The 15,879-nt window shown below is 41.0% G+C and overlaps 1 protein-coding gene across 6 annotated transcripts in view; it reads left to right on the forward strand.

The window, feature by feature from the left end:
• The window catches only part of SPATA7 (spermatogenesis associated 7), a 77,309-nt gene that overhangs the window by 18,476 nt on the left and 42,954 nt on the right, over positions 1-15,879 (forward strand). For 4 of the 6 annotated variants that reach the window (XM_073349369.1, XM_073349366.1, XM_073349368.1 and 1 more), the window contains 3 exons: positions 9,457-9,531; positions 11,087-11,179; positions 14,644-14,691. In XM_073349369.1, coding sequence (XP_073205470.1) covers positions 11,143-11,179; positions 14,644-14,691 — 85 coding nt within the window. In that variant the 5' untranslated portion in view covers positions 9,457-9,531; positions 11,087-11,142. Of the gene's footprint in view, positions 1-9,456; positions 9,532-11,086; positions 11,180-14,643; positions 14,692-15,879 lie in introns of those variants that run through there. The other 2 variants (XM_073349367.1, XM_073349371.1) reach the window with 2 other exon arrangements.

A 15,879-nucleotide genomic window follows, 5' to 3' on the forward strand; every position in this document is an offset into this window, starting at 1 on the left:
TAAGAAAATCCAATGACTGGATGCTGAATCTAGATAAATTCAGACTGGAAATAAATTGTACATTTTTAACGGACCTGTGTTATACAGGAGATCAGACAGGATGATTAACATGGTCCCTTCTGGCCTTAAAACCGCTGAAACAGAGAGTAGAGTTAACCATGGAAATAGGGTTGCCAACTTTCTAATCGCACAAAACCGAACACCCTTGCCCTACCCCTTCTCTGAGGCCCCGCTCCCCACTCACTCCATCCCCCCTTCCTCTGTCGCTCGCTCTCCCCCATACTCACTCACTTTCACCGGGCTGGGGCAAGAGGTTGGGGTGCAGGAGGCGGTGAGGGCTCCAGGTCGGGGTTCAGGCTCCAGGGTGGGGCTGGGGATGAGGGGTTTGGGGTGTGGATGGGGGCTCAGGGCTGGGGCAGGAGATTGGGGTGCAGGAGGGAGTGTGGGCTCTGGCTGGGCGGTATTTACCTCAGATGGCTCCCAGCCTGGCAGCTCAGCGGGGCTAAGGCAGGCTCCCTGCCTGCCCTGGCTTCACGCAGCTCCCAGAAGCGGTGGCATATCCCAACTCCGGCTACTAGGCAGAGGGGCCAGGGGCCTCTGCGCACTACCTGCACCTACAGTCGCTGCCCCCACAGCTCCCATTGGCCGTGGTTCCTGACCAGTGGGAGCTGCAGACCTGGCATTTGGGGTCGGGGCAGCACATGGAGCCCCTGTGGCCACCTCTGCACTTAGGAGTCGGACATGCCAGCTGCTTCCAAGAGCTGCATGGAGCCAGGGCAGGCAGGGAATCTGCCTTAGCCCCCCCGTTGCACTGCCATCTGAAGTTTTAGTGGCCAGTGGAGCTAACCAGAGCCGCCAGGATCCTTTTTTAATGGGGCATTCCTGTCATAAACTGGACACCTGACAACCCTACATGGAAACAACATCCCTTGGAATGTAGTGAATTCTCTGTCAGTCTAAGTTTTTAAATCAAATTTGGATGTCTGTTTCTGAAAGAAATGCTCAAAGTGAAAAAAAAATTGGGTTTGATGCAGGAATCATTTGATGAAATTTTATGGCCTGTGTTACACAGGATGTCCGACTAGATGGTCATAATTGTCTCTTCTGGCCTTAATTTATTAATACAATTTATAATGAACTAAATTATCATTATTTTGGTTTTTAAAATGTCACTACTAGAATGATATCTTATTTTAATATGAGAAAAATATTGATAATTAAGGTCTTAATCCCACAAATATTTAAGTAGATATGTAGGTTTACTCATATTAATAGACCCATTATCTTCAATAGAACTTCTCATGATTAAAGTTAAGCATGTGCATAAAAGTGTATGCAGCATCAGGGCCACTATTGTATTTTTATTTTTAAAACAGTCTCAAACATAAAATCTTTTTCAAAACAGAAGCCTGAAGTTAACATCCTAAACCCAATATCTAAGCATTTTAAAAGTTGGTTTTCAAAGGTAACTAAATGACTTAGGAATACAAGTCTGACTGGTTTCAAACTGAAAACCTTGAAGAAAGACTATAGCCCAGTCAAAGTGTGTCATCTGTCTTGATGTGCAGAAGTTCAGTATGTCAGAAAGTGGTGTTGGTTGTAAAAATAGCCCTGCTACTTCCTTATCAGTTTTGTATTTGAATTTGTGTTGATCTCACTGGAAGGATGTTAATGAGACACAGAATTGTCTTTTTCAGTATAGATGAATGTTTTATATATCTTCTTAAAAATTTTATGTAAACTCTGAAATTCTGCTAACAATTAGGAAACTAATTAAGAAAGAAGCACGGAATATCCACCTTAGCAATTTAAGACTATAAAATGGGAAGAAAGTAAGATCTGGCAACAGGTAAACAAAAAAACCAACATTTTAATGGAGAAATCATTTAAACAAAATATTTTTTAAACAAACAAAAAGAATCATGATTGATATCCATCCTTGCCACTGGCTGGAGAAAAAAAAAGTAAATGATTCGCATCCAGTTTTCCCTTCTGTACTGCATTGTATCCTTCATTAGCAAGCAAGGCTCACAAAAGGAAGCAATTACAAGCATTAACAATGTACTAAAGGACCTAATTGATTTTTGATGTTTCTTATGTAATTTTGTTTACATTCTGTACCTTGGGAAGCTGCATATATGACAAAACTCTTGTGTAAATTACCCAGGGTGAACAATGCAATATCTCTAAAATTTGAATAAATGTGTGGCTTCCTACTGCGGTTATTTGCATTAGGTATCAAATATATATATCCATGTACTTATTGGAGGAAAAAATCGTTTTCTGAAATGACACATTTAAATCTGACTAATTTCCTAAATAAAGGTAAAACTGGTTTATACAGTTCCCAGTTCAGTTCTACATATGTGTTAGCAAAAAGTTTAAATCTGTGGTCAAAGGTGTTTACAATGGAATCATTTATATGTACACGGAAAGAAAAGCACAGGCTGTTTGGGGAAGCACAGCCCTCCCTACCCGGCCCTCCACACTGTTTCACAACCCCGATGTGGCCCTTGGGCCAAAAAGTTTGCCCATCCCTGATTTAGATTGTTCAAAGTGATAGGTACAAGTCTTATTACCTTTATTCCCCTTCCCATCTTCCCAGAACTAGTCATCTTTACTCACCCCCTGACTATCCAAGTCCCCCAGAAAACATGCCCTATTGTCAAGCTTATGTATATTCTGTCGCCAGGGAATTTCCTGAAGAATCTGCCCCTTGTGCTCCCAAATATAAGCCTTACATTTTAATTTCTAGTCTTTTTGGTTGTGAAGATAACCTTGAAATATGTACGGAGTGTAAACTGACATAATGTTGTCTTCCTGAATAGGGAACTATAGGGCCTGTTATTAGATGGTTTTGTGTCTTCAGCTAATTTTCTGAGATCCCTGCAGCTTGGGGGCAGACCTTGCTCCTCCTCAGGAGAAAGATTCAGAGGAAACTCTGCAAGATATCTCCTTCTTCACTCTGTCTTTTGGGTTTTCCTCTGGTAGACGGGTGATTTAGATCATTGTTTTGTTTTTTTACAAATGTACATGTATTAATAGTAAAAGGCTGATACAGTAACACCAAATATTTCACGTTACAGTTAAACAGTGTGCCATCTGCTGGTGAAAAAATTGTCTGCTTTTACAGACGGCTGTAATGTAAATGAATGATGAAAAATAAAGTGCCTGATTTTCAGGGCTACTGAGGAGCCACAGTTCCAGCTGAAGATGGTGTGAACATCACGTCTGTGAACACCTTTAAAATCATACCCAAGCTGTACAATTTACTGAATTGGATCAAAATTATAGTTACAAGAATTCACAAAGGGGTACTCTTATGGTGCCTGGACTGTTCTCTCCAGGGTTCCCTCACCTGAAATACTCATTAGAGATGATCTTATAACGAGACATCTGACTATAAAATGTGTGTTTTTTCTGCTATTATCAGACTCAGCTATACATCACTTACAAAATGCTGGAGAACTTAGGTTCCATTTGATCAGCTCTGGATGAGAATCTATTGAGTCTGTGATCTCCTCTCTGGCCCAGATTTCTGAATTATTCAAAAAGAAAAGGAGTACTTGTGGCACCTTAGAGACTAACCAATTTATTAGAGCATAAGCTTTCGTGAGCTACAGCTCACTTCCTCAGATCTGAGGAAGTGAGCTGTAGCTCACGAAAGCTTATGCTCTAATAAATTGGTTAGTCTCTAAGGTGCCACAAGTACTCCTTTTCTTTTTGCGAATACAGACTAACTCGGCTGTTACTCTGAAACCTGAATTATGCAGGTGCCCTACCACTTCATAAGCAGCTAAAATACAAGTCCCCTGTTTCTTGATGTTTATAGTCTATGGCCCCAATCCTTCAACGACATACCTGCATAACTACATGTGAACAGTCCAACGGAGTCCAAATAGCCATGCTTTGCAGGATAGAGGTCTAAATTAGATCATGAACAGTACACAAAAGTAACAGAGAAGGATAGATTGCTAGAGCAGATTTCTAGTTTATTACTTTCACATTTGTTGTTGGATACTTAGGATTTTATTTTCCTAAAAAAATTATAATCAAATTTACTATTTATATTTGTTTTTCTAAAACTATAAATATAAATTGTCATTGAAGGACATTGTGAAAGGAGTGTGTTAAGGATGCCTTTAAATGGAGTGGCACACAAGACAAAGGAAGCTATTCCAGCCATCAGGACAACATGGAAGATGTGTTGCAGATGAGAGAAAGAAGGCTACAAATAATATATTTACACTAGCGTTTTCCTTAAATTTCCTTCCATCATATTACCACTGCTAATAATGGTGGGAGTGCTAATATAGACTATCTGCCAGTATTCTAACCACTGTATTGTGTATGCTTGCTTAGAGCAGATCTAGGTGACATGATAGTTAAAAAGCCAGTAACCAGGTGTCCACAGTAGTGATCCCAAGATGGCTAGCCCCAGTGGATCTGCACCAGTGATTGTGCAATGGTGGAAAATTTGAAGGAAAATACTAGTGTAGACTCAACCAAAGGTGATAACTAGTCAGGAGCAGTGGTGAGCTGGAGCCGGTTTGCACCGGTTCGCTAGAACCGGTTGTTAAATTTAGAAGCCCTTTTAGAACCGATTGTTCCGCGAGGGACAACCAGTTCTAAAAGGGCTTCTAAATTTAACCGGCCAAAAGTAGCGCCTTAGGGAAAATTTGGTGGCAGCTCCCCGCGCAGCGCCCTGCCCCAGCTCACCTAACCTCCGCTCCGCCTCCTCCCCTGAACACACTGCCCTGCTCTGCTTCTCCACCCCCACCCCCACCCTGGCTTCCCACGAATCAGCTGTCTGCGTGGGAAGCCGGGGCAGGCTGAGAAGCAGGCGGCGGCTTTGCACTCAGGCCCAGGGAGGCAGAGCGGAGGTGAGCTGGGGCAGGGGGGCTCAAGGAGGGCCACCCACGCCACAGCAGGTGACGGGGGGGTGGCACGCACGGGAACCACTCCCCGCCCCAGCTCACCTCTGCCACCCTCGGCCTGAGCGGGAAGCTGCCGCCTGCTTCTCAGCCCTCCCAAAAACAGCTGATTTGTGGGAAGTCGAGGGTGGGGGCGGTGCTTTCAGGGGAGGAGGTGGAGCGGAGGTGAGGTGAGCTGGGGCCGGGCATGGGGTGGGGAGCTGCCGGTGGGTGCTCTGCACCCACCAAATTTTCCCCGTGGGTGCTCCAGCCCCGGAGCACCCGTGGAGTCGGTGCCTAAGGCGCCACTTTTGATGTGATCAGTGGGGCGAGCAGCCGCTTCCCCTGCTCCCCCCAGTTACACTCCCCTGCCCCTAGGAGCCAGAGGGACTTGCCGGATGCTTCCTGGGAGCTGCCCCAGGTAAGCACTGCCGGGACTCCCCGCCTCATCCGCTGGCAGGTCCCTCTGGCTCTTAGGGGTGGGGTGGGCACCCACTACGGTGGCCCACGAGACCCTCCTGCCCGGTTCTGGGGGCAGTCAGGGGACGGGGGTGGATGGGGCAGGGGTCCGGGAGGGGCATCAAGGAACACTGGGGGTTGGATGGGGCAGGAGTCCCGGGGGGCAGGAGTGGGCAACGACCCCCTCATGGGGTGAGGAGGGAACCCGTTGTTAAGATTTTGGCAGCTCATCACTGGTCAGGAGGCTTCACTGAAGTCCAAGGGGTAATGTTTAGAAAGATACAAGAGCAGAGATGAAAGCAGGAGTGTTAATGTAAAGAGCCTCGCTGGTGAGGCTGAGAAATTTGAACCTACTATGAGTGGTGAGAAGAAGTCAATGGAGGAATTCATTTAAGCCAGGTTAAGCTGATCTGATCATTGATCAAGAGAGATGACTTTACTAGTGGCATTTGATATGTACTGGAGGAGAGGCAAGTCAGAGGTAGGGAAGCCAGGGAGAAGGAGCTGCATTAGTCAAGTAGATAACTGACTATGGTAGGGCCAAGCAATAGTGATTTAAGTGCAGGAGAAAGGACAGATTTTAAAGGTGTTTTAAATGAGGAACGGATAGGATATTGCAACAGCGTGGATGTGGCCCATTTTATTTATCGTAGGGAACAAATAATCTGTGTGTATAGTAGACATTCAGGATGTGAATCTGTAGTAACCCAGATCACAACGTGCATCTCAAATTATTTAGTTGCATGTGAAAATTAGCAACAGATATATCCTGTCCTTTCAAGAGTAATAGCTTTTGCGGTACATCACAAAATGGATAGATGCTTCAGGCTAATGGACTTGATAGCTCCTTCCTTTCTCTATTCAGGGCTCCTAGGGAATATTCAGAAGATTTCTATAGCATTTGTGCTTTGTTTCTGTAAAGTGTAACATGCCTAAATTTGAAATACACTAAAAAGCCTGTTAAACAGCTTGTATAATGGAAATATGCATTCGCTTAGTGTTAAGACATCCCAGGTTTGGAAATGCTATTATATTATAAAATGGGCATTAGGAAAAGAAGATTCCTCACAGTGATGTTGACTATCTATTTAGGATCTATGGTATTTAATGAAACTACACAGAAAGAAATTTACTAATTTGCCGTCATTGAAATCGTTACACCCATCAAAAAGAAGAATGTCATAAAAATGTCTTAAGATTTTCCCTTCTATTTTGATTTGTATTAACAGTTCTTTTAAATACTACAGCCTTTAAGAGCCAAAAGGATTCTATAGTTTATAGCTAGTTTTTAGAAATCATCAAATGCACACCAATTTTGTCATGTTCCCCCACCTTCTGTACTGTTACATTCCATGTGCCAGAAGCCACAAATATAGCCCTCAATTCTGAAAACACTCACCCAAGTGCTTAACTTTAAGCATGTAAGTAGATTACTCATCTGGTTAAAGTTAAGCAGATATGTAAGTTTTTGCAGGATTGGGGCCATAACAGAGAGTTGCTCTATCTTAGCAGTTTCAGTTTGTTTCTCTGCTTGTACATGGAGCAGAGGTGCTGGGAAGGGAAGCAGTGAGGGATTTGGACTGGGAAGGAAGGGTAAGCAATCAAAGAATAGGAGGGGAGTTAAAGAGGAGCAACCAGGAAACAAGAGAGGATAGAAGCAGTAATGAAGAATGGAAAAAAGATGCAGATGAAGAAAAGGATGGTTAGTTTTTGGTGTTAACCTGAATAGTAAAAGTTACATCCCTACTCCTAATGTGAAGGACCTTGAATTAGGCAATTAAAAAAACCCCACAATATTAAAAAAAATAAAATTTTAAAAATACTATATATCCCCAGATAAAGACATCTTTCTTTTCTCCACAATTTTTCAAATATCTTAATTTTTTTTAATTAATATAGTAAAAAGCATAACGTATTTCATGGAGTGTAGTTGTACTGGAGACCGAAGAGTACAGGTGTTTGAGATAACCACACTTATTGGTTACTTTCAGCCTCTTACCTCACAGAGTACCTGAGGTGTGTATACATCTGCTTATGACCATATACCTTGTCATATGTTTTTACTTGCACACAGAGGTGCCATGTATCAGTTGTAAGGCAATCGTTCACATGACCATTTCAGGCTCTCTTAACATCTACAGGTGAGAGAGAATGGGCTAGTTCAGCCCTTGACAATGATCATATGTTCCTTGAAATTGGCTGCAAATTATGATAGTCAATAGTAAGTGGAGCAGGTATGGTACCTTCACTTCCAGAAAGAAATCTTGTTTTAGAAGAGTCTTGTGGATTTTTTCTTTTTCTTTGTTTTATATTTTAAATTCTTGGGGTTAGCCACATAGAGTGAAGGCTCAGAGAATGTTATTGCTCATAACAATCACATATCTCCTTTTAAAAATTGCTTCAAAAATGTGGAGTTTCACAGGTGGTGATTTTAAAGATCCTATTTACATAAGACACAATAGATGGGATTTTCAAGTGCACTCAGTGTGCAGAGCACTTTTGAAAATCATACTGACTGTCAACGGGATAAAATATTGACCAGTGATCAACAGCTGCTGCATTTAATATTAAGACATTTATTTTCTGAGCAGAATATGTTGATTCTATGATGCTTATTCTCCTATTACTCCAAACAACCGGTACGAGAGCGAGTAGTTGCATCAACATTTGTCATAGAATAGCTGCACTGTGATTGTTTTAGATCTAAATATACCAAATGGAATCTCTGCCAGTCCATCAAACTGCTGGGAAGTTGAATGATTGTTTTTTCTTTAATGACCTCAGCCAGTGCAATACCAGGTTATTTTTATACAGCATACTTTGAAACAAACTCCTTTTATTGGCAAAATGATTTCTTATTGGAAGAGAAAGCACAGATTGTTTCCTTAAAGTGTTCAGAATTTAGCAGTGTAAATTATGGACATGAAACTAAATTACGTCAGCATCTATCATCTGAAAAGATTATACATACATCAGTCATTTGCTGTAATGGATTTAAAGTCCTTACAATAAAACATTAAAACAAGTTATACTTTAGCCAAACACAAGTTTTTATTGGGCCCTATACAGGGGTAACTGGGTGAAATTTAATGGACTGTGATATACAGGAGATCAGACTAGGTGATCTAATGATTCCTTCTGATTTAAACTGTATGTATCTATGAAAACATCACAATCATACTTTGTATGCAGTGTTGTTATGGCCATGTCGGCCCCACAATACTAGAGAGACAAGGTGCGTGAGGTAATATCTTTTATTGGACCAGCTTCTGTTGGTGAGAGAGACAAGCTTTCGAGCTTACACAGACTCTTCTCCAGGTCTGGGAAACATACTCAGGGTATGTCTTCACTAGCAACGTTAAAGCACTGCCACGGCAGCTTTAATGTGACTGTGTAGTTGCAGCTCCAGCGTTGGGAGAGAGCTCTCCCAGCACTGTAAAAAAACCGTCCCCATGAGGGGAGTAGCTCCCAGGGCTGGTGCACTGTCTACACTGCCACTTTACTGCGCTGAAACTTGCAGCGCTCAGGGGTGTGTTTTTTCACACTCCTGAGCAAGAAAGTTGCAGCACTGTAAAATAGCAGTGTAGACAAGGCCTCAGAGCGTCACAGCTAAATACAAGGTGGCACAGATTGTTTAGCATAAGTAGTTAACATATTTCAAGGGAACATTCCTTTGAAGGGACCATTCCCTATGCTAAACAATCTCTGCCACCTTGTATTTAGCTGTGACACTCTGAGTATCTTTCTCAGACCTGAAGAAGAGCTCTGTGTAATCTCGAAAGCTTGTCTCTCTCTCACCAACCGAAGTTGGTCCAATAAAAGATTTTACCTCACCCACGCTGTCTCTCTACAATCATACTTTGGTATTTAGTTAATATGGGAAGCTCATTGAACTATAATGATGTTCACATTGTAATATTAAATAAAGTCCACCCTTCCAGTAATCTGTTTGGCTGCCACAGATTCAAATTTCTCATAATAACTGATTTAAACAGACCATTGCAGCTGTAAAGAAACATGTTTTGCTTTATCCTGTTTGTCAAAATATGTATTTCCTTCTAATTGCTTGACATTTTTGTTTAAGTGAGCGAATATCCAGCCATTCCCAGATATGGTCCAGCAAGCCCATTTAAAGGACATTTAAGTACTCAGAGTAATGGTAAGTAATATGTATGAGTTGATAAAAGGGTTGTCATGGTTGCCTTGTATGGACTTGTTTATTTTCTGATTTTAAAAAAAAGTTATTTCATTAAAACCTTTGACTTAAACTTTTACTGAGGTTTTAATAATAGTAATATACAAATGTGCTTTACTGAAAGGACATTTGGTCTTTTCACAAGTGGGTTTTATGTGTCCTGGTGCTTTTTCTGGCTAGAATACATAAAATTACAGCTAAAAAGGTAAAAATACCACCTTTAAGTGTTATTTCTTATGAGCTAATGGCTCAGATAGAACGAATAATATGTATTCTAATATGATACTGAGTTTGTTTCCATTCAGGTGATGAAGAAGCTATGGCTCCCATTGAGCAAAGCACTTAAGCATATGTATAATAACTTTAAGATTATGAGTAGTGCCCTTTATTCTGTAGACCACTTAAGCATGTGCTTAAATGCCCTGCTAAAACAGTGCCTATGTTTATAGGAACTTCTTGAACTCTGTCCAATCTAAAATTTTTGTGTCCTAAGGTATCTTAAACATGAATGTTTAAATAAAACATTCTGTTTAAATAAAAATAAATGATCGAAAATGCTTTAGGACTCTGTGGGACAAATCTGATCATGTAAGGTGCTGAGTGTGCTGAACTCCCAATAAAGTCAACATTTCACAGCATCAGGCCCTCACCCACAATATCCTGAGTTTAGGAATCTCTGTTTCCCATGTAACAGTTGGTAATATCTCTAAAACTTCTAACAATGTGGGTAACATTTTCCTGCAGACCTTGGGGACTGGAAGGTAAATGGAGAGGAGGGACAACTAACTGAATATTGTTTTTAAATGTATTTATTTATACTGATGAAATGTAAACATATATTCTGTTACTGGTTTGGAATAGAAGTTTTTAAAAGTTTGGGGTTGGATGGATGCGGTGGAAGTAATGGAAAACTAGGACTTTATCAATTCAGCATTTTAACTATGAAAATGCTACCAAACCAGCCCATTAATGTGGGAGAGACAAAGTGCATGGGATTCATGGTTGGAACACCTGGATTTGAGGCTGTCAGACATACACTATTCAGTTTTAAAGAGAGGGAAGGGAGCATTAGCACACTTTGGTGACCACCAAATTTCAGTTTGGTTTGTTTAGAGATGCAGTATGATCATGTAGAAGATGGAATGAGAGTGCTTAGCCACTGGATCTGGGGCTGTAGTGCAAACCAACACTGCAGGGAAAGGAGAAAAGGTATCAGGGAGAGATGACATCTTAGAATGAAGGAGTGAGTTAAAGCCTCGGTATCCTTTCCCAAAAGTACCATGATTCTGAAGTTGTTAGGAAAGACAAGTGTCCCCTTAGGGCATGTCACCTGTGACGTTGGGAGGCCAAAAGCAAGGGCAGGCCCATGCGCTGGTTCTTGTGGCCTCCATTATGTAACACCGTCTGCCATCTTTGCAGCTCTTGTTTGGAACTGTGTTTGGGTTTGAACTGTAATTAATTAATAACTATTGATCTTTGCACTACTTTTTATAACATTCAAATGTGTTTAATTTTATAGCTTTTTGCATTGACTCCTCCCGGAGACTAAATAACCAGTACCTGATCAGGGATCACATGGCTGTTCATTATAACAAAATCCTTTCAGCCAAAGGTAAAAATGTCCAAACATGAAACTTCTACACCCAGTTTTAGCTCCTTCCTTCACTTTGCATTAGAATAGACCTGTAACAAGAATTGGGTTGTGGAAAGTTTTGTTTTTGCTGGTTCTGTTCCTTACTGATGTCAGTTGGTTGCTTCCGACTAATAATAAATATGAAAAGTCATCCAGTAACTTTGTGTGTGGTTGTTTTTCTCACATTAACATGTTGTTTTCTTATTCATTCGGATGGTGATAGAAAGTTACTACTTTGATTTCTCTTCATTTCACTCTGTTTTGTCGCTGATGCTAAGTAATATGCTTAGACCAAAAAAAAGAAAATCTTAATTAGGATAGAGTTGTGGCAGTAAACATAGATTAGTTACATCAGAATAAATGTAGAGCATTTCATCTTTTAAAAACGAACAAAATAAACCCCCCAAAAGGCCTGATTTTCAAAGGTGCTAAGCACTAAGGGTTCTCATTGCAGTCAGTGGAAGGGAGATGTGAGTGTTTTAGCACTTTGAAAATTTTCCCCAAATGTTGGTAAATTAATATAATCTATTATTAATCTTTGTTATTCATACAGCAATAATAATGTACATTGTTCTTTACAGAGAAGTAAATTCAACCTTTAGAGTACTGTTTTCACAAAGCAAATGTTAGGAAGTCTGGAACTTCAGAGTAAAGGTTCCACTCACTCACAGCTTAATTCTTCTCTGGCAGAGGAATGAGCACTCATGAGAAGAATCAGGGAGATTGTTTTAGTTTGGGTGAAGATAAGGTTGGGTGAGTAGCTGTGATAAAATTGAGCTTATAATGGAAAGCTAGTCAACCACTGCCTCTTCATAATAGTGCAGTTTTATATTGGCTCCTTATGAACTAAGAATCCAACACTTTATCCTCTTTCTTGCCTCATCCATTTTTGCTTGTTGTGGGATGATGATCAAAGGAAATCAGGCTAGTGATTCTGCTAATCTTCGGTTATTAATAATCACTAAAACTCAGACTCAGAATATGAAGAAGATAATGCCAATAACTATCTTTATTAGGCACAGAGGAAGCACAGCAAGGTGAATCAGAGGCTCCAGTGTGTGCTTTATTTATAATTTTATTTTTCTAAAAATGTGGTGGGAGGAAGAGTACTGACTCTTTGGCTTGTCTGTGCCAATATATTGTCAGTCTACGAGTTGATGTTGTTTAGCTATAGCTTTTGCTTTTCTTTGGATCTCTGCCAAGGCATTCATTTTTGCAGCTGCAGCATGCTTCCGAATACACACTCCTCTCCTGATTCATATTTGACAGAAATATACTATCATCAGTCACATTGCTTTAATATGCACTCATTCTCACCATCCATATGATCACAGTATGTGATATTATGTAAAGTTTCTATCTGCTTCTCATCTGCTACTGTGAGTTCTGGCTCTCACAATAATATATGGCAATAGGATGAAACAGTAGTTGCACCATTCTAACTTCCGTATTAACTGAAATGCATATTTCTGACCAAATGGTTTTTAAGTTTGAATTTCACAAGCAACCTGCTCCAGTTATGATCTGAGGAGTTGCCGTTCTCAGACATTATGCAAGCTGTTCCACAGATTTCCTTAACTTGCACAACCTTTTCATTTTAATCTCTTATTCCAGTTTGGAGAGATTAACTCCGAAGTATCTCTGTCTTGTATTGTATTTGGAAATTTTTTGCACCAAACCTCAATTCAGATTTCATACCAGCCACTACAACCTTCTGAAGCAATACCATTTCCATTTAAATTATATAGAACAGCTAATTCCCTTTTTTGTATAAATTTAGTGCAAAATGGAGTACATTTTGTTTAATTATGGCAAAACTATGCCCAAAGATTGAATATTACTGAAGTTTAGAAACTTGTGATGCTGTCCTTATGCAGTGTTTACAGTCAACCTTTCATTAAAGAATCAAGTGAAAAAAATTAGGTTGCAAAGCTCTGCCTACCTTTTTAAAAAGTCACATAATAGAATATAATGTGCTGAATCTAGGGCAGTGACCCAAGGGTCATTGGGAATTTATTAAATATTTTGTGTGCATAGTACTAAAAAAAAAGTAGATTTTTGTGTGTGTTTGTTTTAAATTTCACAGCCTACTCCCATGCTTCATGGCATAAACTGGTCCCAATCCTGCAAATAGTAATGCAGCGTTGGTGCAGCTGACTACAGGGCCATCCCAATAGCTGAAGAAGCCCTGAGACCAGCCTCATTGGCTGCTGCTCTGGCAGCCCCGGGCACCTGGTGCCCGGTGCTGCCCTGGAGCAGTGGTCCGGGACCAGCAGCAGTGTCGGCAGGGCCCCAGGCTGGCCCCCCCACAAGCAGCAGCAGGGCCTCGAGCTGTCCCCCCCTCCAGCAACAGGGGGCCCTGGGCCACGCCCCCCAGCAGCAGCAGTGGGGCCCCATGCTGCCCCACCCTGGGGGGGAACAGCAGTCCTCAGGAGTGCCCCCCTCCCTGCAGGTAAGGTTTAGTCCCAGGTATTTTTAATAAAAGTCATGGACAGATCATGGGGCCATGCTTTTTTGTTTATTGCCCGTGACCTGTCCATGACTTTTACTAAAAATACCCATGACTAAATTGTAGCCTTACTCATACTTAACTTTAAGCACCTGAGTAGTTCTATTGAAATCAATGGGATTACTCACATGCTTAAAGTTAAACACACATATGGTTATAGGATCAGGACCTAGTTAAGCTCAGGAAGAAATTCCTCTCTCTCGGGATATATTATCACAACACTAGATGCATTATATTTTTCTACCTTCTTCCAGCCATTCTCAGAGACAGGGTACTGGATAAATAATTAGCATATTCCAATGTCATAATTCCTGTGTTGCTCCTCATCCATGCATCACTTAGGGTGACCAGATATCCCGATTTTATAGGGACACTCCCAATATTTGGGGCTTTGTCTTATATAGGTGCCTATTACCCCCCACCGCCGTCCCAATTTTTCACACTTGCTATCTGGTCACCCTAGCATCACTGCACATATTTTTAGGGCATGCTTTAAAGACAGGAATATTCAGGCTTTGTCATCCATTAAAACTCAAGGTCAGAATAAACATGTTTTTATTGAGTATATTACACTGGGGAGCAATATCTTTGGAGATGTAGTTACAGGAAGTAACATACTTTAATTACACTTCCTTTTCCATAGCTGCAAGTGAATAGTACAGTCTGTATTTATAGGGAATGTTCATTAAAATGCATATTTCCTGTAAAATTCAGCATCAAGAATTTTTCTTTGACATTTAATTGAATCCATTAAAACAAACCAGTGGTCTGAATACACCATAAGCAGATACCACAATGAAAAATAGAAACTGTTAGCCTTTAATTAAACAAGTCTTCCTTTAGTGATATTTTGGTAATATATTCTTCTAACCATAGCAAATATTAAGAATAGGATCTTGCATAACTCACTTTTATTTTTTTTTATTGTTTTCAGCAGCCGTAGACTGTTCAGTGCCAAAAAGCAGGTTAACCAGCATCAAATGTAAGTATTTGCTATGAGATGTTAATTCTTTAAAAAGTTTTATAAAGTTAGAGTGTTATTTGCTGTTAAGGCAACGATTTAATCATGGGTATTTTTAGTAAAAGTCATGGACAGGTCGTGGACAATAAACAAAAATTCATGTCCCATGACCTGTCTATGACTTATACTATAAATACCCCTGACTAAATCTTATGAGGGGGGCCACTGGTGGAGGGCGCAGGTTGGGGAGGCACATTGGGCCAGCAGCACCAGCTGCCAGGTGCCGCTGACCACAGTTGCTCCAGCTGGCCACCCCAGGGTCCACCCGAGCAACAGCTGCTCTGGTCACCCCAGGGATTCGTGACTTCTGCAACCTCCATGACGGACATGGGGCCCTAGCTATTAATGAGACAACATTCAAATTTGAAGTAGGGGCCTCACAAATACAAGAAAAGTCCCAGTCCCCACCCAGAAGGGCACACAATCTAAATTCCTCACAATATAAGTGAGGCTCATAAACAGAAAAGGGAGGGAATGAGAGAGGAAGCAGAAGGATAACAATAAAAGGTCTCAGTTACTCAATAAGGTATACATATCTTCATGACTCTATAACACGCCTCATTCCCCTTTTTGTGGCAGTCTGTAATGAATTTAGCCCTAGTGAAATGCATCTAGCAAGTTATTGCCAACCTTGAAGTTTAAAGTCGTCTTCTTCCCCATGGTGGATGCAGCAGAAGCAGGAGCAGTGCAATATTCTCCCTCCCACCTCCCTTCCAATCTGTTACATCTCTGACCTTATGGCACCACATGTGGGGTGGGAGGGAAAATTTGTCTCCATATGCACTAAGACTCTCTATGAAGACTTTTAACAAGAGTGCCCATTAGTGCCAGTTCCAGAGGTGTTTTGGGGAAGTCAACACCCGCCAGGAACTGGACTGAGACCAATCAACTCGTTTCACAAAAACAATCATACAGCCATCAGGTGGTAACAACATAGGTCACTATCAACCCAGACTGAGCTGCAGTTATTACTATTGTCAGTTATATCTCTATATCAAATACTGTTTGTGATAAGAGAAAGGAGAAAGTTATTGTGACAACAGTGAAAGCTGAAATTCAGTGACTTCCAAGACATCAGCTTACTGACTGCTCAGAGAAGTGTATCAGTCAAAGAGGCTAAAACCTCAGCTGCTTGTTAAATTAACAAAC

The sequence above is a fragment of the Lepidochelys kempii genome, chromosome 6 (assembly GCF_965140265.1).
Source record: "Lepidochelys kempii isolate rLepKem1 chromosome 6, rLepKem1.hap2, whole genome shotgun sequence".
Taxonomy (NCBI): Eukaryota; Metazoa; Chordata; order Testudines; family Cheloniidae; genus Lepidochelys; species Lepidochelys kempii.